Raw genomic sequence first — 27,019 nt, forward strand, 5'->3', positions numbered from 1 at the left:
CCCCCACCTTTCCATATTAGAATTGATACTAAATACTATTGCTGTGGTTTTACCTATGGGACCTTGGACAAGTCATTTAACACTGTGCCTTAGTTTCCTCAACTATAAAATGAGGGGATTTGTCTCTTCCAGCTTCAACTCTGTTATAGCTATAAAGAGCTAGAAACCATAGCAGTTATAGAATTAATTACTGAGTCCTGAGTGAGAATCTTAGAGTAGCACAGGTCAGAGCGCCACCTAGTGTCAATGTTTAATATGAATCAAATGCTTCTTAATACTAACAAGGCATTCTAATTCAGTGGGTCTGGGGCCAGGGAGAGAAAAAGATATTTCTATAAACATCTCCGTGTGGGCAGCTGGGTGGCTTAGTGGATAGAGTGCCCGGACTGGGATCAGGGAGACCCGCGTTAAAATTTGGTCACAGACACTTACTAGCTACGTGATCCTGGACAAGTCATTTAACCTCTTTTTGCCTTAATCCACTGTGACCTCGGACAAATCCCTTAATTCTATTGATCTCAATTTCTTCATTTGTAAAAATGGGGATAATAATAGCAGTTACCTCCCAGATTGAGTTGTTGTGAGGATCAAATGAAATAATATTTATAAAGTGTTTTAAAAACCATAACTATTGATATGTGTTAGCTGTTATTTATATTTTAATCCAGAGCTCCAACTAAGAATTTTTGTTCTTGAGGCAAAGACCAGCACCCTCCCATGGAGGTTGGGGGAATGTCCCTAGCTGGGGCATAGAGACCACCTACCACCAGTCTAAAGCCATTTATAGGCTGAGCACTGGGGATTGGGGAGGGGGTGAAATAGACTCCCTCCAGCCTGACATGAGGAAGCTTCTTATTTAGCTAATTTTTCTTGCTTAAACTTTATAGGCTCTCATTTATTTATTTATTTATTTGCTTGCTCATTTATTTGTTCGTTTTTTTTTATTCATTCATTCATTCATTCATTTCATTTATTTTTATAAGCTCTTACCTTCAGTCTTGGAGTCAATACTGTGTATTGGCTCCAAGGCAGAAGAGTGGTAAGAGTAGGCAATGGGGGTCAAATGACTTGCCCAGGGTGACATAGCTGGGAAGTGTCTGAGGCCAGATTTTAACCTAGGACCTCCCATCTCTAAGCCTGGCTCTCAGTCCACTGAGCCACCTAGCTACCTCCAAAATTTTATAGTTTCTACAGGATTTCAAGTGTTGTCATTGATTTGGGACCATAGGGCAAAGTCCTGGTAGTTCTAATGGGCTGAGAGAAGAGAATTACAGGATGTTTGAGAACTGGAAGAGACCTCAGGCTGTAAAATGTTTTTGGCTGAAGATGTGGGACCCACTCACTTTATAGAAGAGGAAACAGGCCAAGAGGGAACTGGCCTTGACTAAGGTCACAGTTAGTAAATGGAAGAAACGACATCCGAATCCACATTGTAGGAAGAAGCATTCTGGGGGTAGCGAGGTCACCTGGGTTTTAGTTTTCATTTTTATATAAACTTACAAACTTCCTTTGATATCTTGGATGAACCACTTAAAAAAATGCTCAGAAAAGAGCAGAAGGAAGTTCAAAGGGAACCATAGATAAGGACAGTTTTGGAGCTACCATGTTGAATTTGTTTCCCACTTAAAGAAAATTAAAAAAAAAAAATCCCAGGCTGTGTGCAATATTCAAGATGTTTCCATTAATTTTAGTTGAATCTTTAAGGTTCTCCAAATAGACTTTTGTATCTGTCCACTAAGCCACCTAACTTCTCCAAAAAGACTGTTTTGCCCTAGATGATACAAAATGCTATAATGATTTCTTATTTATCTTGTATGTAACCTGTTTGTACATATTTGTGTTTTCTTACTCATTAGGGCAAAAACTATTTTTTGCCTCTTTTAGTATCCCCAGCTTTCAGCATAGTACCTGTCACATAGTAGGCATTTAAAAAATGTTTGCTAATTAGTTGATAGTATCATGTGAAAAATCCAATACTTATTTTCTGTCTGTGCTGATTTCCTCAATTTTTTTCCTTATCACTGCTATATAGAGCATTTCTAGATCCATATAAAATACTAGTGGTAACAGTGGCCATTCTTTTTTAATCCTTGATCTTGTTGGAAAGACTTTTATTATTTCCATGTCATAGATAATGTTTGATTTTAAAGAGATAGAATTTAAGAGTAGGTTAATTTATTCTCATATTCAATTTTTATTTATTTATTTTTAACCCTTACCTTCCATTTTGGAGTCAATACTGTGTATTGGCTCCAAGGCAGAAGAGTGGTAAGGGTAGGAAATGGGGGTCAAGTGATTTGCCCACAGTCATACAGCTGGGAAGTGTCTGAGGCCACATTTGAACCTAGGACCTCCCATCTCTAGGCCTGGCTCTCAATCTACTGAGCTACCCAGCTGCCCCCGCATATTCAGTTTTTTAATGGAAATTCAAGCTGAATTGCCAAAAGCCTTTTTGGAACTTTTTGATATGATATGTAGTTTTTATTGTTTTTACCATCAATGTTATCTATTATTTTTACTGTTTTCCTAAGATTGAACCAACTTTTTTTTCCCAGTATAAATTCAAACTGAAGATCATGTAAGTCTTTTTGACATTTTGCCATAGCCTTTTGGTTAATGTTTTATTTAATAATTTTATGTCAAATTCATTAGGAATATTGGTCTACAATTTGGTTTCTCTCTTTTATCTCTCTCTGGTTACAGTAACACGACTACATTCTTATAGAATAAATTTGGAAGTAACCTTTCATTTCCCTTTTTTTTTTTTGCAAATAATTTCTATAATTTTTGATTGGGACTTAATGGAACTTTTAAAATTGCTCTCATGATGTTTGATGGAATTTACTTGTAAATACATCTGGTCTTATGTTTGTTGTTTTTTTCCCTCCTTTGGGAATTTCATACATCTTTGTTGAAATGACTTTACCTCAAAGAAGTCACTTATTCCTCTCTGGGATTGAGGTTCCTTAATGGCAAAATGATTGTTGTTGAAATGGATGCTTTTGGGAGCAGCTAAGTGGTTCAATGGATAGAGTACCAAGTCTGGAGTCAGAAGGACCTGGATTCAAATCTGGACTTAGATACTTCCTAGCTGTGTGACCCTAGGCAAGTCACTTAACCCCTTTACTCCTCTTCTGTGTTGAAACTGATACTTACATTGCTTTTAAGATATAGAGTAGGGATTTAAAGAAAAGAAAGAAAGAATTGGATGATTTTGGAATTGTGTTGAACTGAAAACATTTATCCAATTTGAGGAATTCAGTAGACAGTTGGAGATGTGAGGCTGGAGGAGAAGGATGAACAAATAAAGCTGGGAATTATCACTAAAGATGTGACAATAAAATCCATCAGAATTGATGAAATCGCCAAGTGAAATAGTATGGAAAGAGTCGAGGGCAGAGGACAGAGCCTTGAGGGACCCTCAGAGTGCCCTTTGATGTGGTTGAAATTCCAGCAAAGGAGACTGAGGATGACTGACCAGACCAGTAAGAAGAAAACAAGGTGAGAGAAGAGTCATGAAAGCCTGGACGGAATAGAGAATCAAGGAAAAGAAGGTGATCACTAATGGCAAAAGCTGCCTAAAGAGAAAAGATCATTAGATCTGGCAACTGAAAGATTATCGGTATGCCTGATAGGAATCCTTTTAGTTCAGCAATGAGGTTGGAAGCTACACTACAGATTTAAGATGAGAGCGAAAGGAAAGGAGGTAAATGGGATATTGAGCCACAATTGTGAGGGACCCTTCCCCACTGAAAAAAACTTTTGAAACAACTGACTTCTCTGTCTTTACACTATCCATTTCTTGAATAGGTCTAGATGGAGACCAAGAATATTAAGCTGGAAGGAACCTCATAGATCACCTAGAGTTCAAACCTGTCATTTTACAGATGAGAAAACTAAAGCTTGGAATGGTAAAATGACTTCCCTAAGATATTTAAGGTGGAAGACTCAGGACCCAAACCCAGGCATTCCAATTCTAAATTCAGTAGTTTTTTGTTTTTTGTTTTTTGTTTTTTTAAAGATAGCCCTGGGTCAGGAGGAACAGATTTTAGACTGTCTCTGATCTTCCTGTGTTGACCAGGGGAAAACTAACTAAATTTTATTTCCACATTTGTAAAATGAGGGAAAAACTGGGGATAGGAACTAGACTTTTGATTTCATTTTTAATAGGGAATTACCTGGAGGGGAAACTCCCTCTATCAATGAAGGTCAGCATTTTATCTACATTTTACAGACATACAGAGGTGTCTAGATCACTGTGAGGTTGTGACATCCTTGGAGTCAGCCAGCATGAGTCCAAAATGTAATTGAAACCCAGGTCTCAATGGCTTTGGGACTGGATTTTGCTGTTGTCATTGAAAGAGATGATTTTAGGGGCAGCTAGGTAGTTCAGTGGATACGGAGCCAGGCCTGCAGTCAAGAGGACCTCGGTTCAGATCTGGCTTCAGAAATTTCCTTGATGTGTAACCCTGGGCAAGTCACCTAACTCCCATCCCCTAGCCATTACCACTCCTTTGTCTTAGACTCAATATTCCATATTTTATTGATTCTGAGATAGATGATAAGGGTTAAAAAAATAGATGATTTTGGAGTTATGTTGATTTGAAAATGTCTATTTGAAATGCCAAATAGGGGGCAGCTGGGTAGCTCAGTGGATTGAGAGCCAGGCCTAGAGACGGGAGGTCCTAGGTTCAAATCTGGCCTCAGACTCTTCCCAGCTGTGTGACCCTGGGCAAGTCACTTGACCACCATTGCCTAGCCCTTACCACTCTTCTGCTTTGGAGCCAATACACAATATTGACTCCAAGACAGAAAGTAAGGGTTAAAAAAAATTTTTTTTTTAATTGAAATTCCCAATAGACAGCTGGAGATGTAAGACTCGAGATTAGGAGAGAGATTAGGGATGAATAAACAGAACTAGGAATCATCCAGCCCTCAGAAAGCAGGGCTAAATTTGTGGGGAATTACTAAGGTTACCCTTCCCTGGTGCGGGTGCCAGGCAGCTGATATTAGCCCCTTGCTCTTTAGTCAGAGAAAAGGAGTTTGGGTTGAAAAGATGAAAAGTGAAAGCTTTTGTAGCTAAAGAGAGAGAGATGGGCTGGGCAATTGGTCCTCAGGAAGAGGGTGGAGGTGAGACATTGAGCTTCTGTTGTTGGCTAGGCAACATTCAGGGTAAGTCTTCTCCTCCCAGGTGTCCCCCTGCTCTTCCCAGAAGGAACTGACTGCTACTGCTGGTGAATCCCCAATCCCTAACCTCTCCACCCTGAAATAAACTCACACCAGGTTATAATTGTCTACTATTTAAAAAGCCCCAATCAACCTGCTAAAGGGCAACATAGCTGAGTGAATAGAGACCTAGGCTTGGAGTAAGGAGGAAAGACCTGGGTTCAAGTCAAATGAGGATCCGTTTGGGGCAGCGAGGTGGCACACTGGGAATGTGGAGAACCTGGGTTTGAATCTAGCCTCAGACACTTCCTTAGTGATATGACTGGGCAAGTCACTTAATCACAATGGCTTATCCCTTACCTCTCTGCTCTTAGAATGGGTACTAGGACCAAAGTAAGGGTATTTTTTTAAAAAATGAGCATTTGTTGAGCCACCTGAGCACATTTAGCTGAGAGAAGAGAAAATGCTAGGATAGAATAGTTTTCTTCTACTGGAAGAAAGATTAGATTTGTTCTCTTTAGCCCTATAGGGCAAAACTAAGAGCAATGACTGGAACTTGCAGAGGCAGATTTGATCTTTTTTTTTTTTTTTTTTAAACCCTTACCTTCTGTCTTAGAATCAAAACTATGTACTGGTTCTAAGGCAGAAGAGCAGTAAGGGCTAGGCAATGGGGGTGAAGTGACTTGCCCAGGGTCACACAGCTTAGAAGTGTCTGAGGCCAGATTTGAAACTAGAATCTCCCGTCTCTAGACCTGGCTCTCCATCCACTGAGCCACCCAGCTGCCCCCCAAGATTTAATCTTGATATCAGGAACAGTCTCCATTTCAGTGGAGGGATGAAAAACTTCCTACCATCTCCCTCCCTACCCTTGGGGTGTAGAATGAGACATATATTTTTGGACTTGGCCAATGTAGGAATTTGTTTGCCTTGACTACACATAACTGTTACAAGAGTTTTGTTTTTCCCTTTTTTTTTTTCCTCCCAAAGGTTGGGTAAGAAGGGGAAAAAATGTCCATTTTTGTTCAGTTGAAAAAACTAGATAAAAAACCCAATTTGATGTCAGGAAAACTTCCTAACAATTAGACTTGTCCAAAGGTGGAACAAACGGCCTCAGGATGTGGGTGGTTCTCCCTTGGGGGTCTTCAAGCAGAGACTAGATAGCCAGCAGCTAGCACGGTATAATGAGGATTCTGTAGGGACCCAACTTAGGTGGGTTGGACTAAACATGATGGCGGTGGGCAGTGGGCGATGAGGGGCTGTAATAGAAGCAGGACCCTCATGTTCTGAAATCTTGTACTTCTTACCAGTTAGCACTATTATATTATTAATTTGCATTATTATATATAGTATATAATCTGTGTTATTAATCAGCAGACCATTCTGTATTGTTAATCACCTGTATGTTCCATACTGGGAATCGGCCTTGTGCTGCTCTGATTTATTAATTACTCCTTTTATTTTGTATTTATCTTACTCCCGAACACTTGGGCACTTGTCTACTGTACTATATTCCCCTCCCATGTTCCCATCTGTGATGAAAACATTCCAGAAGGGTGGTGAGACTTCTCCCACACTGACAAACAACAAGTGGGACAATGGGGGGAACACAGGACATGGGCGCTAAGGGCTCTGGCAGTCCAGGGAACCCCCCTCCCCAAACCTGAGCCTGCTCCTCATTCCCTTCCTGGTATCCCCAAAGTCACCTACTCCCAAACACACCTGAATTCAAGCCCTCCTCCTCTATGGCCATTTTCTGGGCTTCCTAGCCAGGAACACCCAGGGGTGACTATTCTGGGAAAAGGTAGAGAGTTCCCTGAAATGGGAGGCAACAAGCCCCCAGACCAATAATAAATATACAAACTTTGAGCTACCCTTCAGGCTACTCTATTGGTCCCCAGGCTAACCCATCAGCCCCAAGACTACCTGGTTAGTCCTCTGGTTAGTCCTCGAGCTATTCCATTAGCTATTAGGCTATTTTTAAAAAACCCTCACTTTCCATCTTGGTATCAATACTAAGTTTTGGTTCCAAGGCAGAAGAGCAGCAAGGGCTAGGCAATGGGAGTTAAGTGACTTGCTCAGGGTCACACAGCAAGGAAGTGTCTGAGGTCATATTTGAACCTAGGACCTCCCATCTCTGGGCCTGACTCTCAATCCACTGAGCCACCTAGCTGCCTCTATTAGGCTATTATACTATCCTTAATTAATTTTTTTTAAACCCTCACCTTCCATCTTGGAATCAGTACTGTGTATTGGTTCCAAGGCAGAAGAGTAGTAAGGGTAGGCAATGGGGGTCAAGTGACTTGCCCAGGGTCACAAAGCTGGGAAGTATCTGAGGCCAGATTTGAAGCTAGGACCTCCCATCTCTAGGCCTGTATTATTCTATCTTTAAAATTTTCTCTTCTAAAAAAACTCTTTTCTGACTTCTGGATTGAATGAACTCTGAGTCTTCCATTCTTGCTATAAACTTGGGTGTGTTTCTCCCACAATAAACAGAGGCCCCTTCTAATTTTCAGAGTATTTTGAATTTCATGTAAATTCCATACAGTTTTCTCCTATGATGTCCTGTCCCTCATACCTCTTGGCTGTGTGACCCTGGACAAATCACATAACCTCAGTGTCTCCAGGAAGTCTTTAAGACTATAAATTGCAGAGAACGTGTTGTTTTGCAATGCCAATGAAATGATAGGTCCTATCTTATAACCCCCACCCCTACCCCCAGACCCCCCTCCAGAAAAAAAAAGAAAAAGGTTTGGATGACAACTCTGGGCTCTGTTTGGGCTCCAGTGCACAGTTTTTATACTTTGTTGTTGCTGTTTTTCAAAGACTCCCCACAATCCCAATGTGCTTATGAGGTTGCCACAGCAACCACCACCTGGCATGGTTTTGGTCTCTGTGATAGAGAACACAAACAATATTCTTTTTCCCCTCAAAGGCTTAGTTTTGGAGGCAGCGAGGTGGTTCAGTGGATAGAGAACCAGGCCTGGAGCCAGGAGGTCCTGGGTTCAAATCTGGTCTCAGACACCAAGCCAGGTCACTTAATCCCAATTGCCTAACCCTTTACTACTCTTCTGCCCTGGAACTAATACTTAGTCTCAATTCTATACAGAATGTAAAGGTTTAAAACAAAAAAAGATTAAATTGACAGCCGAGTGGAAGATGGTGCCAAGTGGAGCCCTGAGCCAGGAAGACTAAGCATCAGGCTACTGGAACAGTCTAGGCATGAGGTGATGAGGGCTTTGACTAGAGGAATGGCAGTGCCAGGGAAGAGATATGTACATGACATCCTTACTAAAACTTTGGTGAACTGAATTGAGGTTATCTAATATGGGGGGGGGGGAGAGCTACATACAAAAAAAAAAAGGGTCCCAAGATGATAGATCAAGAAATTCGAAGGGACCGTGGAGACGATCTGCTCCAATCCATTTCATGGATGGAAGAGAGTGAAGTGATTTACTCACAGTCATATAGTTAGTGGTAGATCTGAGATTCAAACCCAGGTCTCTGACTATGGCACCATTCGTCTTCCTTTCGATGCCCAGTGCTGCCATTCACTAGAGAGACTGTATGACCTTTGGAAAGTCTCTTCCCCTTCTAGACAATGGTTGATTCATCTACAGAAAAAGACATAATGATTCTCTTCCCTGCTATGTGCAAAGTCTTATGTAGGTCATGAAGTTACAAAGAAAAATAAAATATTTCTTCTAATTCAGTTGGAAGGAGATAAGGTGTTCAACTGAGGTTATGAGAAATCCAGTGCCAGAGAATTTTAAACTAGAGATGATATATAAGCTAATCCTTGGTGGATAGGCAGGATTTCAGGAGAAAGAAAAATTATAAGAGGAGGAGAATGGAATTGGAGATTTTTTTTTTTAATAAGGGGAAGGAGAAGCTGGGTGGCTCAGTGGATTGAGAGCCAGGCCTAGAGATGGGAGGTCCTAGGTTCAAATCTGGCCTCAGACACTTCCCAGCTGTGTGACCCTGGGCAAGTCACTTGACCCCCTTACAACTGTTCTGCCTTGGAGCCAATACACAGTATTGACTCCAAGATGGAAGGTAAGGGTTAAAAAAAAAAAAAAAGGGAAACAAGACTGTATGGGGTGAGTTTGGAAGATGAATGATTAGTCAGTCAAATTTGGGAAGATGCCTAAGATATGTGGGAGAAGTAGCATGAGACCACTCTGGAAGAATAAATTGCCTGTTATGTGCCAGACACAGTCCTAGGTCCTGAGAATATAAAGACAAAAATAAAACAGTCCCTGATACTAGGCTGGGCAGGTAGGCTGGGGTCTCGATTGTCAGACTGAGTTTATATTTTATTCAAAAGGCACTAAGGAACCATTGAAGGTTTTCAAGCAAGACAAGGTCAGTTAATCACTAAACATTTATTAAGTACCTACTGTGTACTAGGCACTACACTAAACACTAGATCAGAATATATAACCAGTGTTCTAGATTAATTATTTAAAAGTATATGATTCTGGAGGATTTTCACTGGGCTGGAAACTAGGGACATGGAATATCAGATTTCTAGGTTAAAATATGTTCTTTCCCTCTCCTCCTTTCCAAATTCAATCCTTGATCAGGCAGAGCAAAATGAAGATTTCATTTTCATGCCAGCAGAATTTGTCTATTGCCTTCTTTATTGACCTGGGCATCTGTCTAATTAGAATCCCAGACCTTTCTGTCTGAATATATGGTCCTTTTGTTTTGTGATTCTGTTCCGTATTTAGGAACTGTCTAGATTAGAATTTTAATAGTCCGAAAACAGGAATAGTGTCTTAACTGTCAGTAGAGAGACCAGGACTTCTCCTTGGGTGTATTTTTAGACTGAAGGGCCAAAACAGGAGGACAGGTAACTCACAGATGTGCAAATTGCAAAATGTCAGGCATGCCTAAAGAGTAGCCAAGAATAAGAAAGTTTTCTGGATGAAAAAGGGCCCAGAAGGGGAGCTGGGGAGGAATAAAGCTTTGTGAAGATCAGCAGTGTCCCAGTGGTCTTAATTATCTACACAGAATGTGTTTCAGTTCTCTAAGAGCAGTGTTCATCTTTCAATCCAAGCCCACAGCTTAGAGAGATGCTTGAGACCTATTCTGAGAAACAGCATTTTTCTCTGCCTGATCAAAGTCTAAGTCTGGAAAGGAGGGGAAAAAGTAAAGTCCTTTCTGTATGGAATCAGGGCCACTAACTCACTCTCCTTCCCTGAAAGGGTTACCATGACTTCAAAAGCCATGTACCATGCATGCCTTTTGCATTTTTTACTCAGTGGCAGGGCTGATTGTGGTTTAAGCTAACATTGAGTTCCCCCTGAAAAATGATATAGCTCTACAAAAAGCAATCTTTGACCAGTAAGCAGAGCAGAAATGAATCAATAATTTTTAAATATGGACACTGGATCTGTGTCTAAATTCAAGACATCTGGTTCTAATTCATTGCTCAGAAACTGGCCAGCGAAAATCTTAGTGAAATAGCCTTGGATGACATCACCAACCTCTTGCATGGCTATAGGATAAAGACATCTCACTTGATTAGATCGCCTATAGTAACCTCATCCCCAAATACCCAACACACTCACACCTCTCATAACCACTAGCTTCTGTTCCTTTAATCACACTCCAATGTACTACTAGCTACGTGAAAGAAAACCAACCAACGTACCCAACTTCCCTTCTTAAAGAAGAAGTTTCAGACCAAACACAAACTCGTGGGTAGTATTTTTCAGAATTTAATCACAATAGCTACCTATAAGGAACTCCATAAATGTCTCCTGTTAAACCACGTAGACAGTGGGGCCCCTAACTGGGACCCTAAGAAGGGAACTTACTCAAAGGATGGAATATTAGAATACATTCAACATTAGAACTGGAAGACAGAATATTAGATTATAAAACAAAGAAAGTTGGGAGTTGGGAAGGATCTTAGAGATTACCTGGTCCAGCCTCCTCATTTTATAGATGAAGAAACTAATAAATTTCTCCAACACTCACAGCAAGCTAGTAGCATGGCCAGACCTGGATCTCTGGTTTTCTAATTTCAAATTGAGTTTGCTTTCTCTTATGCCCCACAATCTCTTAACACTATTGAAATCAATTAAGTCTTCTTGGATTGACTAAAAGTGTCTAATGGGATGCTGGCTATCTATAATATCATATTTCCTGGTAGACTCAGGGTAATTCCAAAGTCCTTTATATTAAATATATCCTCTGTTAAAAGAGGAAAAGAAATAAAGTCAGAGGTATAAGTCGTTCAGATATTATCTGCCCTACTTCCCTTTCCTGTTCCCTTAACAATTTTCCCTTCTCCAAGGGAACTTTCTAGACTTCAGAAAGGGACACTAGTGTAATAATAGAGGATACAACTCCTTCCCCCCCTACATTATGATTCAGTAGTTGTGATTCTTGTTTTTGGTTTATGGACAATAGAGCCTACAGTTTAAATGTTCATTATCCAAAAGGAAGCTGGATGTCCCCTTTCTGGATAGATCAGAGACAAACCACACATCACACTAATTATATCTATCATTAATATTATATCTTAATACTGTGTTTGCTGGCAAATATTTAATAATTAGTTCTCTTGGAAAAAAACATGCACAGCACACTTTTACGTTTAATTGGCATTAACCTCCAGAGAATGAACTGAAAGGTGAAAATATGATTTAATTTGTATGAACGTGTCTGTCTCTCTGACCATCCCTTCTGTGATGCAGGGTGGGCAAAGGTTGGGAACTTGTGAATAATGAATAAATTAATTAATTAAAAAATAAATAAGTTTAATCTGCATCATTGACATTTTTTCCATTACTTTCTTAAGTTTAGACAATCCACAAAATAATAATCAAGCTTTGATTTGTAGCCAATTTCCAAGGAGTAAATTCTCACATTGAAAATTCAGCCATCAGCTCAGTTCCTTCTATGTCTAGCACAGTCTTGATTACAGGGATCTTATTCTTCCCCTTGATTATAGGCTCCATGAGGATACAGACTATGTCTTGTCAAATCTCTGTATCTCCCCTAGTTCCAACCATAATGTTCTGTAGATAGCAGATGCTTAATAAATGTTTGCTTAATGAACTAAATAGGAATCGAATTTGTCCTAGACAACACCCGATGCTGCTTCTATTTTAACATATAATGCCAGATTTCTTTTTGATGTATCGATATGTTTTATTGAATTATTTTCCTCTATTACCTCCTTTCAAAAAAATTTTTTTAAGTCTATTATAAAGGCTGACTCTCTGGAAGGGGTAAATGGAAAAGATATAAAGAATAATCTAAATAGTGGAAAAAGCAAACTAATCAATAAAAATCCATTAAAACCATTTATGGTTCAATGATCTTTGTTGAACCTTATTTTTGTGGGTACTAAAGGAAAGCAAAGAGGGCTTGGAACAAGGATGATGACTGGATTAGAAGAACATTCCATTAAGGGAAAATTCCACTAAGTAATCCAGAAAGTTTCCACAGTGAAAACCAAGATTGTAGGGGAAGTAACAACATGATACTGTGAAAAACAACAATACATAACAGGATCAGGATTTCCAGCTCCCTTAACTACAAAGAACTCTTTGATCCTTTGGAGAAATGGAAAGATAGACAAATAAAGAACCAAATTGCTGTAACCTGCTAGTCCATTTGATGGGTACTTTCCAAAGAACTTCTCCTCTGATTGCTTCTATAAGTTTTGTGGTAAGGCAGAATTAAGAAGTAGTAAAACTGTTATAGCATAGCTTTCCAATGTACAAATTGGTCTGTGGAGAATTGATCCATCCTGGGCAGTGAGGATGCTCAATGGATAGGGGGCTGGGCCCGAAGTCAGGAAGACTCATCTTCCAGAGTTCAGATCCAGCCTCAGATACTTCCTAGCTGTGTGCCCCCAGGCAAGTCAATAAATTCTGTTTGCCTCAGTTTCCTCATCTGTAAAATGAAGAATAGCATCACAAGAATCAGACACAACTGAAATAACTAAACAACTGTGGAGAACGACAGAAGGCATTACTTTCAGGCTATTCAGGAATACAGGATCAGAATTAAGAAAGTTTTTTAAAAAAGATTCCTTACATCTTTAAAACTCTTTTGACTTCCCAGTATTTGGGGGTCTATACTCTTATTTGATTCTCATAATAATCCCATGAAGAGATGAAGTCATGGTATTATTATCCCCTTTTTTAGTATGAGAAAGACACTACGAATTAATATCAGAGCCAGGAAAGTTGAGAGCTCAAGTCTCTTATTTCCAGGCCAATGTAGGTTAGGAGGGGGAAATTATGGCAATATAAAGAAAAAGATAGCAACAAAAAGTCAGATTTGACACATGAAAGAACAACCTAGAATAATTTCATGCGTCACAGGGAAACCAAAATATGGGGCCAATTTCATTATCTTTCTTTTGACCACCTGCCTTCATGTTACTGCCAAATGATACTAAGAAAAAAACTTCTGGCAAACATCTAGGTTCATCGAATCACAGGTTTTAGAGTTGGAAAAGCACTTGGTGGAGGGGTGTCTAACCCCCTCATTTTTTTTAATTTTTTTTAAAACCCTTACTTTCCAACTTGGAGTCAATGCTATGTATTGGCTCCAAGGCAGAAGAGTGGTAAGGGTAGGCAATAGGGGTCAAATGACTTGCCCAGGGTCACACAGCTGAGAAGTATCTGAGGCCAGATTTGAACCTAGGACCTCCCATCTCTAGGCCTGACTCTCATTCCACTGAGCTACCCAGCTGCCCCCTCCCTCATTTTTTAAAGAAGAAAACTGAAACTTTGTATTATTGTTTAAAATGCTAAACCATTTGACAAGATTCAATTTTGTCATCACAAAATGAATCCCTGATCTTTGGACAATGCCATGAGAACTTTTGCACCTACCAGTTTTCTTGATCCTTAAAATAATTCTGGGAGCAAAGAAAGGAAAGGAGACTTTTTATGGCCACTTGCCAAGAGGAAAATTGGAATGTGGGAGACGTGATTTATGCTTTGGGGATGGATTGAAATAAATTAAACTTCTTGAGTCCCTTCTAGTTCTAAGAATCTAAGACTTGCCCAAGGTCATGATGTGAGTTAGTGATTGGCCAGGGACTGATGCCTAGCCATCCTATTTCCCAATTCAATTTTCTTTCTCTTAAATGGCTGCCTTCTAACCATTGGCTTCTTGAAAATGAAAGGAAATTCTACAGAGGCTATGCGGAGGCAGAGAAAATAATCCATGGCATTGACAGGTGTGAATTAAAGTTACACATCAGTTTCTGAGCAGCCTATCTTGACTTGAGGCCAGAGGAAACTCTGGTCAGCTGTGATCCCTGATGACAAATTTTTCTCTTCATTTAAAAGCCAGCAATTTTTTTGTTGGGAGTGTTTGTGGTTAAAAGATGGCTAAAGGAAGTTTGTAGGTCCAAGGCAAAAAAAGGAAAGGTCTATACACTTACTTGATTTTTCTTCTTTAATGTTGTATTCCAGCACATCAGCAAGAGATTCATTTACGGAAGGAAACTGGACTGAGAGGATCATGTGCTTGAGATTATTTTCCCGCCGGACTAAGAAGATCTAGAACAGAAGGAAAGGATTATGTTCTCTGAGCTGTAAAATGAAGTTGCGGTAGGGGTGCCCAGAGGAATGATTTTCTTTCATTTTTAAATGTAAGAGAAAAATGTTTCCAAATTGTCTTTAAATAGGGAAGAAGAATATAGTAGAGGATTGTAATGGGATACTATTGAGCCATTAGAAATGATGAACAAGATGACTTCAGAAAAACCCTGAGAGACTTGTATGAACTGATGTAAAGGGAAGTGAGCAGAACCAGGAGAACATTGCATGCAGGAACAGCAATACTATACAATGATCAACCCTGCGTGACCTACATATTTTCAGCTATACAATGATCCAAGATGACTGTGAAGGTCTCATGATGAAAAACCCTCTCCACTAGTAGAGAAAGAACTGATGGCATCTGAATGCAGATCAAAGCGTACCATTTTCCACTTCATTTTCTTTATGAATTTTTTTTGTATATGTGATGTGTCTTCTTTGAAAACATGACAAATATGGAAATAATGTATTGCAGGATAACTTTTATATAACTGTTTCATATTGCTTGCTGTCTGAGGAAGGAGGGAGGGGAGGGAAAGGAGAGAATTTGAATCGTAAAATGTCAGAAAACAAATATTAAAAATTGTTTCTATGTATATTCTGGAAAAAATATAATAAAATATTACTGGAGAAAAAATAAACATACAAGAAAAATGTTTCTAAATTGCCTTCAAATAAATAGGGAAGAGGAATCACTGAGAGCAAAGATGTACGTTTTTTTTTTTAAATTTTTAATTTTTTTATTTTAAACCCTTAAGTTCTGTGTATTGACTTATAGGTGGAAGAGTGGTAAGGGTAGGCAATGGAGGTCAAGTGACTTGCCCAGGGTCACACAGCTGGGAAGTGTCTGAGGCCAGATTTGAACCTAGGGTCTCCCGTCTCTAGGCCTGGCTCTCAATCCACTGAGCTACCCAGCTGCCCCAAAGATGTACGTTTTGATCCCACCTTGGTCACTAACTGTCCTAGGATACTGGAACCTCTGGGTTTTACTTGTTCTTCTGTCAAATGAAAGACTAGGACTAGATTGGAGTTCTTAACCTAGGTGAACTTAATTTTTTTAATGAACTCTTTGAATATATTTGGTTTCCTTTGTAATCTTAAACAGTTATTTTGTTCAATTAAAAATATTATTCTGAGAAGGCATTTATAAGGATTCAACATATAGCCAAAGGGGTTGATTTCCTAAAAAAGGTTAAGAACCCTCAGACCAAATCGGTTTCCAAGGTCCCTTCTAGCTCTGGTATTCTGTCTATAATTTACTTATTGCTTGTTATGGGTAATGGTAATAGAAAGGAAAATTATCTTTGATATTCAGCAAATGATAAGGCAGTATATTTGATTTTTTAAAAATCGGTTTTAGTAAGAACTCTTAAGACAGAAGGGGCAAGGGCTCAGCAAGTGGAGTTAAATGACTTGCCCAGGGTCACACGGATCTAAAGTATCTGAGGGCAGATTGGAACCCAGATCCTCCCATCTCTAGATCTGGCTTTCTATCCATTGAGCCACCTACTCGCCCCAAGTATGTTTTAGTGGAAAGATTGTTGGCTTTGGAGTTAGGAGGTCCAGCTGTGTAACAATGGACAAGCTAACTAATCTCTCTTGATCTCAGCTTCTTCATCCATAAAGTAAGGATAATAATACTTGATACCTACATCATATTACTGTAGTGAGAAAAGTGTTTTATAAATTTTGAGGTTCTTTATAAAAGTCAGCTATTAGTATCAATATCAAATAAATTAATTGTATAAACAAAAAAGTAATAAATTAGTTGTATAAACAATAAGAATAATAATTGACTCTATTACTTTATCTAAACAATAAAATAATTAACAATCAAACTTATTAATTGTACATCTCATCATGGTGCACAAGTGATCCTGGGTGCTCAAAGGCTAAGCCAGAGGAACAAAATAATCTAGTAGGTTTTACCATACTGGAAGGGCTTCAGATTTTTTCTGGTTTCCAAGAAACAGCCTGAATAAATTTAGAGAGGCTAGAACAACAAACCGATTTTTTTAAATGGAAAAGATCTGTAAACATTTCTATAGCAAATTAGTGTTCCCAACAGTACCAATGAAGCAACCATTGGATGTCATAGTTCCCAATACGCTATGGGCCAAAGTAGAAATGGCATTAAAAAAAAAAAACAACCAACTATGTAAAAATGGACAAGCTAACTAACCTCTCTTGATCTCAATTTCCTCATTCATAAAGTAGGAAAATAATACTTATACTATATACCTCATGTTACTGTGTCAAGGAAAATGTTATATAAATTTCAAAATGCTATGTAAAGGTCAGTTATTAGTATTAATAACAATCAAATCTATTAATTATATGCCTCATAATGGTGAAGAAGTGATTGTGGATGCCCAAAAGCTAAACCAGAGGAGCAAAAAATCTACCATACTGGAGAGGCTTCAAATTTTTTCTGGTTTCCAAGAAACAGCCTGAATAAATTTAGAGAGGCTAGAACAACAAACAGAATTTTTACAATGCAAAAGATTTGTAAACATTTTTATAGCAAATTAATTTTCCCAACAACCATTTGAATGTCATAGGTCCCAATGAGCCATTATGGGTCAAAGTGGAAATGGCATTAAAAAAAAAAAAACAAAACTAGCTCATTGTGAGGATCAGATGAGATCATATATGCATTTTGCAAATTGTAAAGTTATTATCTTACAAAATACAAATTCCTCATCATGTCATTTAAAATCCTGCATGATCTAACCCCAACTTAGCAGACTTATTAACTCACTGTTCCCACTTTCATGCCTTTTACAGGCTATCCTAAATTCTGAAATACTCCCTTCTCATCTCTCCTTCCTAGAATCCTTTGCTTCCTTAAAGATTCAGCTTAGGAAGCCTTTCCTGAACCCCTATTTCTAAAATATTCTTTCTCCTTTTCCTCAAATTGTTTTGTACTTTGTGGTTGATCAGTCATTTCAGTCACATCTGACTCTTCATGACCCCATTTGGGTTTTTTCTGGCAAAGATTCTGGAATGGTTTGCTATGCCCTTCTCCAGTTCATTTTACAGATGAAGGAAGTGAGACAAATGGGGTAAAGTGACTTGCCCAGGGTCACACAGCTAGTATGTTTCTCAGGCTGTATTTAAATTCAGGTCTTCTTGACTCCAGGTCCAGCATTTTATCCACCATCACACCGAGGTGCCCCATTTTGTACGTATTTATCTGTATAAATATTGTCTGTCCCTTCTCACCTCCTGAAAGTTCCTTGCCTGTAGAATGGACCTTTAATTATCTTTTATTTAAGGAAAAAATGAAATCTTAGAACTGTAGAATCTTAAAATCAGAGAATCATAGAATCTCACAGAATCTTCAGAATGAAAGAACCACAGATTCTTAGAATTTTGCTTTATTCTCACTATCATTCCTCAATAGGATTTCTGCCTTGGGCAGGCTCGGGTCTTCCCCGTCTGGAACTCTTATCTGGAAAGAATAGGCTCCGATTATTCTTGTCTCTTTCTCCTAAAAGAGCCTAGCACAGCTGAAGAGCCATCCTTACGGTTAGCAATCTCACCCAATGGTTAGCAATCTCAAAAAACACTTCCTTTTTAGCAGAGGGTTTTCCCTGTCTCTGAAAGTCAGCTCTCTAGACCATGGCTCCTTATCTCCCCCAGAGGTACAGAGAAATTGGATGGTTTGGTCCAAGGCACCCAATGAATCAGCTCTGGCATCTACATCAGAACTAGGACTGCTTTTAGCCTGGAGATCACAGTCTAGCAGAGAGACACTAGAAATCCACAGTTTTTTTTTTTTTTTAACTTTTCATCTTAGGATTTTGATTCTAAAATCAGTACGACCAATATTGATTGGTTCCAAGGCAGAGGAGTGGTAAAGGCTTGGTATTAGGGGGTAAGTGACTTGTCCAGGGTCACATGGCTAGTAAGTGTCGAGGTTTGGATTTAGGAAGCTGAATCTTCCTGACTCCAGGACCAAAACTCTATCTACTGCGCCCCATAGCTACCTGTCAGACTAGTAAGGATGAGGAATAGTCTCTCCTCATGCTCTTTCTGTCATATCATAATACCTCTTCTTTTTTCAACCTATAATCTGCCTCTTGGCCATTTGGGGGTTCATTTGCACCCTTTATGAAATAGGGTCTGAGCAAAAAGGAAGAAAAAAGGTCAATTCATAAATCGGACTTAAGAAATCACCTGATTCAGATGATATTTCTAAGTTTTCTTCTGGCTCTGAGTTATAGTATTTATTTAAGTCTGCCCAATAACAAATATCATTACCTACCCATCCATGTTGAGGCATATAGGTGCTGCAGTGAATGGAGTGCAAGGTCTGGAGGCAGGAAGACTCATCTTTGTGGGTTCAAATCTGGTCTCAGACACTTCCTCGTTGTAGGTTCCTGGGCAAATCATTGAACCCTGTTTGCCTGAGTTTCCTCATTTGTAAAATGAGCTTGAAAAGGAAATAGCAAAGTACTCCAGTATCTTTGGCGAGAAAACCCCAAGTAGGGTTGTGAAGTGTCAGACGCAGCTAAAAGACAACTGAACAACAACCCATCCATGGACAAGGCACCAGTCCAAACTTGAGGGCTTTCAGATGAGGTGGTGGAGAGAAGATTGGCATAGTCTTTCCACACAGTAGATGCTCAAAAATGTTTGTCAGCAAAGATGAAATTAAGTAATAGTGAGCAGCCAAGGATAGAATTCAGCAGAGGGTCAAACTATGCACTGTAATCTGTAAATCCTGTAGGATTTCAAAGGAGAGCTAGAGGTCAATGAAGGCTGGAATGGTTAGGAAAGGGTTCTGAGAGGAAGGGAGATTTTAACCAGGTCTTGAAGGATTAAGTAGAATTGGGATAGGTAGAAGAGATAGATTGGCAGCAAGAAGAGACTAAAGAGAGGCAGAGGTAGGGATGAACATTAGACTATTTTTGTTGCTTGTAAAGAGTTGTGGCAAAAAATTGGGAGCAAGATAGAAAATGGACATGGAGGAAAACAAGGACTCTAAGGTTTCCAGCAGGAATTATTTCCCTTGTGTTTCACCCAATCCTCTTTCCTAAGTACAGTTCACAGTGACCTCTACCTAGAAGATGCCTTCCTATTGGGTGACCTAGACAGGTTTCCTTTGAAAAAAAAATGAAGGAGAAAAGCAAAGCTGAGAGAATATGACCAGTAAAAAAATCATGTTTTAGATAGCAAACAATTGCCTTTTTTTTCTTTCTCATAAAGGGAGGAAGAGGAAGTGTCTTCATTAGGAGTGAGACACATCAAAAAGAAAAGAAAGGATGTACGAGCGGGGCTGTCGGTCTTCAAGAGATTTCTCACTTACTACGTGATTTGATTTCATATGAACTTAATCAATTGCTTATGGTTATTAAGAATGGGAAGATATTCATAGGCAAATTTCAGTTCCCAGAATGACTATGGAAAGGACAAGAGGGAATCTTTGATCTTAGATGGTGTTATGATGAAGAGTATAAATGGCAGCTTGAAGAAATCTTGGACTTCATGGACATCCCATAATGGAATGAAGCTAGGGTTTGAAGAGAGAGGTTTGACCAAGCTGAAGGAAGGAGGTTTTGGCTGTGTGGTCCAGCTTTGCCATATATCCAAGGAGCTGACAGAGTGGGATATCACTGAGAAGAAGATACTTCAATCAACTATCGTGGCCTACGTAGAGAAAGGTTTTAGATATCTGTTGGTGGACAGCAGATTTATCTACCTTACTCCCTAGTTCAGTGATGGGCAAACTTTTTAAAGAGGGGGCCAAAGGAAAGGAAATGCTCATCTGTCTGTCTGTTTCTAAGGCAAGTCTTTCAAAGTTTCATTGTATTGTATCCTACTCATTGTATTCATCAGATTAGGAATAATGTGACTGGATAGAACATTTCAGGGGGCCGCATCTGGCCCGGGGGCCATAGTTTGCCCATCACTGTCCTAGAGCTTTTGAGGATTTACTGGACATGGGTAAAACTTGATCCTGGTTTCCTGTGACATCTGTGACATCTTGGAGCACTGTAGACAAGTGTAGTGAGAATCCCACCTCTCCGGCCCTCTCTTATTCTAGTTAGAGATTTAGTTTAGTTTAGACCTTATTTTAGTTAAGTCATTTGGATTAAAATAGTATAGATCCTGACCCAACTCCCAGTTCCTGAGTTTGAACTTAGATAACTAGGTTAGGGTGACCTCTCTCTACTGCCCTTACCCTTTGAAGTCATTATTAAAAAGTGGTTTTAGGGCAGCTGGGTAGCTCAGTGGAGTGAGAGTCAGGCCTAGAGACAGGAGGTCCTAGGTTCAAACCCGGCCTCAGCCACTTCCCAGCTGTGTGACCCTGGGCAAGTCACTTGACCCCATTGCTCACCCTTACCACTCTTCCACCTATGAGACAATACACCGAAGTACAAGGGTTTAAAAAAAAAAAGTGGTTTTATTCCTGTTGTGTCTTTCCCTGTAGAAGTAAGATATCCCTGGCTTATTCAGTCTAAGTGGCAGTTGGATTACATCTTCACCCTTCATTTCTTCCTTCATCCTTTCCCACCCAAAAGAACCCCTGTGTGTGTGTGTTTGTGTTTATTTACCCACTTCAATGGGGAGCAGTACTGGGTCTAGAGTCAGGAAGATCTGCATTCAAATATGACCTTAGATATGGCCTTCCCACATGATTTTGGCCAAGACACTGTCTGCCTGTTTCTCTATCTGTAAAATGAAGATTATAAGTTGTGACGATCAAATGAAATTATATTTATAAAGTATTTAGCACAGGGTCTGTCACAACATTGTTGTTTAGTCACATCTGACTCTTCATGACTCCATGGACTTATAACACATCAATACTGCCCATGGGTTTTTCCTTCCTTCCTTCCTTCCTTCCTTCCTTCCTTCTTTCTTTTCCTTCTTCCTTTCTTCTTTCTTCCTTCCTTTCCTTCTCACTCCCTCCTTCCCTCCCTCCCTCTCTCTCTCTCTTTCTTTCTTCCTATTCTTAACTATTATTATTAGTAGTAGTAATAATAGTAACATTGGGCATTGAAGATAGAGAAGGATCCTTAGCTCTGTCAGGTCAGATCACCTCCTAATTACCAGACATGAGCAAGAGCTAATATATCAAGGCATCCAGTCTCCCTTCTAAAGTGAATTGGTTTTTCTGTTTTCATAATAAAGTGAATAGAAGCCTTTGTGCGTTCTATTCCATCTGTCATTTATTTATTAATTGTGCATGGCATAGTGTGGCTGAAAAGCTCTGGCCTGGGAGTCAGGACATCTGGATTATAGTCGTAGCTCTGTGGCTCATTAGAGTGTGACCTTGAACGATTGATCAACCATGCATTTATTTAGCACCTACTGTGTGTTGGGAACCATGCTAGAGGATGAGGATACAAAGACAAAGTACTCTAGTGTGTGCCTCAAAAAGCTTCCATTTTATCAGGGAAATGACCTAAAGCAACATTCAAGGAAAAGATAAAGTGATTTCAGGGAACACTACAACACTTGTAGCTGACACCAATTAGGAAAGGTCTCAGAATGGAGCTGGCAAGGGGCACGAATGCAGCAAATGGAGTGCCTAGCTTGGAGTTGGGATGACCTGGGTTCAATTCTGGCCTCAGATACTTGCTAGCTGAGTGACCCTGGACAAGTCATTTAATCCTAATTACCTAGACCTTGCCCCTCCTTTATCTTGGAATTGATACTAAGGCTGAGCATTGAGTGAGCCCTGAGATGAATTCTTTTTATTCCTTTGGTCTTACATTTATGAAAAAAGGGAGGTAAAGTCATAAACTTAGAGATCATCCCATTAGCTTATAAACTCCTTGATGACAGGGACTGTCTTTTGTCTCTTTTTGAATCCCTTCTCTTAGCACAGTGCCTGGCAGATAACAGGTGATTAATAAATATTGATGATTGATCATTTAATCTTTTCATTTCACAGAGGAGGAAACTGAGGCCTCAACCCATGGAACAGTGGTCCAGGTGATAGGGAGCTGGAGTTTTTATTAAGTAGAGGATGGCATGATAAGACCTGAGCTTTAAGAAAATCACTTTGCTGACTGAATGAAGGATGGGCTCCAGAGAATTCAAGATAAACAAAGACACTACTTACCTCTTGACAAAGTGGTTATCATTTAAAATGCAGCATGAGACATATATTTTGGGGCATGGAAAATGTGAAGATTTGTTGTTTTGACCATGCATATTTGTTATAAGAGTTTTCTTTCTCTTTTTATAAAAGGGATGAGAAGTGGCAAGGAGAGAAAATAAATGTGCATTAACTGAAAATAAAAGAATTACTAATTCCTGGAAGATTTTTTTTTTGCATCAGTTTGTGTTTTCTCTTGTTTTTCATGTATTTTCTTGATTGATGAACTCTAATAATATATCTGCTTCATGTGTATACATGTGTAGATTTATCCATGAAATCATTTGATATTAAAAAGGGGTCCATGTACCAGGGGAAAACCCTCCAAACTAAACTTTCTCACTATTTACAATATTTCTTCTAGACTCTTAAAAAGAAAGGAATTTTATTGTCTGTCTTTCATTGGTCTAATATTAAATCCAACCTGACACTAATGAATTGGAACCCTACTGGTCATTGCATTTTTGCAACCAGTTCAACTTACTACAAGTAATTATGTGTATAATTATTATGAAGGACATAATTTGTCTTGAGGATCAAAATCAAATTTCTTTTTTTTAGGTTTTATTTAAAAACTGGGTTTTTTTGCATAAAATGAAGAAAGTTTTTTAAAATTACCTTTTAACAGAGTAGGTGAATTAAGACAATTGCAGGGCGTGGGGGAAGGTATGCTATGTCTGATCAGCAGTGAAACAGCTCTGGACTTGGAGTCAGAAGACCTGGGTTTGAGTCCCAGATTTGTCACTAATTCTTTGTGTAGGTTGGATAGGTTACTTCTCTGTGTCTCTGTTTATTTATCTAGAAAATGCTAGTGAGGGGGAGGGATTGAGAGCCAGGCTTAGAGATGGGAGGTCCTGAGTTCAAATCTGGCCTCAGATACTTCCTAGCTGTGTGACCCTGGGCAAGTCACTTAACCCCCATTGCCTACTGCTCTTCTGTCTTGGAACCAACAGTGTTGATTCTAAAACAGAAAGTATGAATTAAAAAAAAAACGACAGGATGGGGTTGAACATTATTTCAAAGGCTCTTGGCTGCTATAGAATTATATGTTCTAACATTCTACATTCTTAAGTTCATTCCAAGGCTTGCATTTTATGTTCTATGTTCTAGCATCCTGTATTCCAAGGTCTATTCTAGTTCTTTCATTCTATGGTTCCTTTCTAGAAGGATTTTTAATTTTTAAAAGAATATTTAATTTAAATGAAGAAGCCTTCACTGGTAGGGTTTCAGGTACCATATGGTACATGCAGAAGAAATATATTGGCATTGAGGGAATTTCCAAACCCCTCCGGTAGCCATGGGTTCAATTCTCACCTCAGGAGTTAAGCAAATTAGGCAAATCACTTAAATTCCCAGCTCCAATTTCCTTATCTATAAAATGGAGAAAATAACAACTGTAGTACTAACTTTTTAAAGAATAAAAACAAAACAAAACACCAGATGGACAACCATTTGTGGCAGGTAGGTGGTATAGTGGACCTGGGTCTGGAGTCAGAAAGACTCATTTTCCTGGGATCAAATCCAGCTTCAGCCGTGTGGCCCTGGGCAAGTCACTTAATCATGTTTGCCTCCGTTTCTTCATCTATAAAATGAGCTGGAGAAGGAAATGTCAAACCATTCTAGTATCTTCGCTAAGAAAACCCCAAATGGGGCCAGAAAGAGTAAGACACGACCGAAACGACTGAACAACGTCAGACAACCATTTACTTTGTCTATGGATGTGGCCACCTTTAGCAGTGCCATTGCATAGAAAAGGTGGGTGACACCCAAGTAAAGATAGTTGTCAAACTCCTTTGTTTGTGACTTAAGGAGTCTGGGACAATCACCTTCTCTTCTTGCCTGGTGCTTCCTCAACTGACTCCCAATGTCTGAATTTCCCCTCATTAGATCACTATCCTTTTAGCTACAGATTTTAACTTAGTTGGAATGCAATTACTCTCTGGTGGGGATCACGTTAAGATTTTTTTTCCCCTGTGATGAATGTCTCCACATAGTGGAAGAATGACCCGCTGAGTGACCCAGGTCAGATCTGGATGGACAGTGGAGTCGGCCGGAGACTGGAGAGAGGTGATCTATTTCAGTCTTGCTAAGTCTCTCCATAAAAATGCCCAGCTGCCTTCACGCCTGGAAAAGCTCATTCGGAATGAAATTAATTTTTATGGCCACAGAGGTCATTTCAAGAGGAATTCAGAAGCTTTCTATATTTGGTAGCCTCTGTTGTTAGTAGTTTCCAAAGAACTATGGACATTCCAATTTAGCAGAGCTCAGCTGAGTTATCCTGCTGGCTCTCTGGGGCAGGGCGTTAGGGCAAGGGTCACTGTGTTCCAGTTGGGCTGTAGTCTTATTTCATTCATTGATTTGACAAATATTTATTCATCGTAAGTTACATACAAAGCATTATGCTCTGTTCTGGGGGAAGATAAAAGTAAGTAACACATCCTGCCCTCTAAGAGCATAAGCTTAAGTAGGGAAGATGAGGCATGTATGTCCATAATGAGAAAATAGTTGAAATATAAGATCTACAGAGGAAAGATAAAAAGGGCTTGAAGAATACAAATTCTATTTTCTTTATTGTAGATAGAATGTCCTATCCAGTAACTTGGTATAATTTATATTTGCCTAGATTTGCCCGAGTAAAAATGGAATTAGCGATACATCCCTGAGGGTGGCACATTTACTATTGCTTTAGGTTTGTCTACTTGTAAGACAACATGGTTCAGTGGATGGTGCTGGTAATCATGGATTCAAATCCCACTTCTAATACTTACTAGGAATTAAACAAATTAGGTAAATAACTCAAGTTCATTTAGCCTCATTTTCCTTATCTGTAAAATAGGGGAATAGCAACTTGTTGCACTAACTTCATTAGAATTTTTAAAAAGAATGTATATGAAGCATTTGCAACCATAGAGTGCCTTATATATAAATTGTTGTTGTTCAGTTGTTTTCAGTTGTGCCTGACTCTTTGTGATCCCGTTTGAGGTTTTCTTGGCAAAGAAACTGCCATTTACATCTCCAGATGAGGAAACTGAGACAAAAGGGGTTAAGTGACTCACCTAGAGTCATACAGACTAGTAAGCGTCTGAGGTTAGATTTTGAACTCAGGAAGATGAGTCTTTCTGGTTCCAGGTCTAGCACTCTATCCACTGTGCCACCTAGCTGCCCCATATACCCAAATGCCAGTTTTTCATATTCTTCTGCCTTATTATGCCCAAAGGACCTTTAAAAGAATGCATACCCTTTGATCCAGCAATGCCATTACTAGATTTGTACCCCCAAAAAGATAATAAAAAAGGGTTGTACAAAAATATTCATAGCCTCGCTCTTTGTGGTGGCAAAAAATTGGAAAATGAGGGGGTTGTCCCTTGATTGGGGAATGGCTGAACAAATTGTGGTATATGATGGTAATGGAATACTATTGTGTTGGAAGGAATGATGAACTGAAGGATTTCTAGATGAACTGGAAAAACCTCCATGAACTGATGCAGAGTAAAATGAGCAGAACCAGGAGAATATTGTACACAAAAACCGAAACACTGTGAGATAAACAAATATAATTGACTTAGCTACTAGTAGCAATGTGATGATTCAGGACAATCCTGAGGGACTTAAGAGAAAGAACACTATCCACATTGAGAGAAAGAACTGTGGGAGTGGAAATGCAGAAGAAAAACATATGATTGATGACTTGCTTATATAGGTATATGGTTTGGGGTTTTGGTTTTAAAAGATTACTCTATTGCAAAAATGAATAATATGGAAACAAGCTGTGAGCAATAACACATATATAACCCAGTGGAATTGTTTGTCAACTCTGGGAGGAAAGAGGGGAGAAGGAAGGGAGAAAACATGAATCATGTTAACCATGGAAAAATACCTAAAAATTAATTAGTTAATTAAAAATAAGATTCCTCTGTTTTGTACAAGACCCTTCATAATCTAGTTTTGCTCCCTCTAATTTTGTCAGTCTCTTCTCCCCTAACCCAGAAACAGAAATGGTACTTCTTTCCTCAAAACGTCCTTTCCCCCAACTCCAAATAAAGGGAGAAAGGAAACAAGCACTTATTAATTGCCTACTCTGTGCCTGACATTTTGCAAATATTATATACCATTTGATTCTCACATTAGAGAAGTAGATGCTATTATTAGCCCCACT

At 39.2% G+C, this 27,019-nt stretch overlaps 1 protein-coding gene across 1 annotated transcript in view; it reads right to left on the reverse strand.

Annotated features, from left to right (window-relative positions):
• RIN3 (Ras and Rab interactor 3) overlaps positions 1 to 27,019 on the reverse strand; it is a 177,943-nt gene that overhangs the window by 90,029 nt on the left and 60,895 nt on the right. Inside the window, exon 3 of the mRNA XM_044659998.1 lies at positions 14,588 to 14,705. Within this exon, the coding sequence (XP_044515933.1) occupies positions 14,588 to 14,705 (118 nt within the window). The remainder of the gene's footprint in view (positions 1 to 14,587; positions 14,706 to 27,019) is intronic.

Source organism: Gracilinanus agilis, chromosome 2 (assembly GCF_016433145.1).
Source record: "Gracilinanus agilis isolate LMUSP501 chromosome 2, AgileGrace, whole genome shotgun sequence".
In the NCBI taxonomy this organism is placed as follows: Eukaryota; Metazoa; Chordata; class Mammalia; order Didelphimorphia; family Didelphidae; genus Gracilinanus; species Gracilinanus agilis.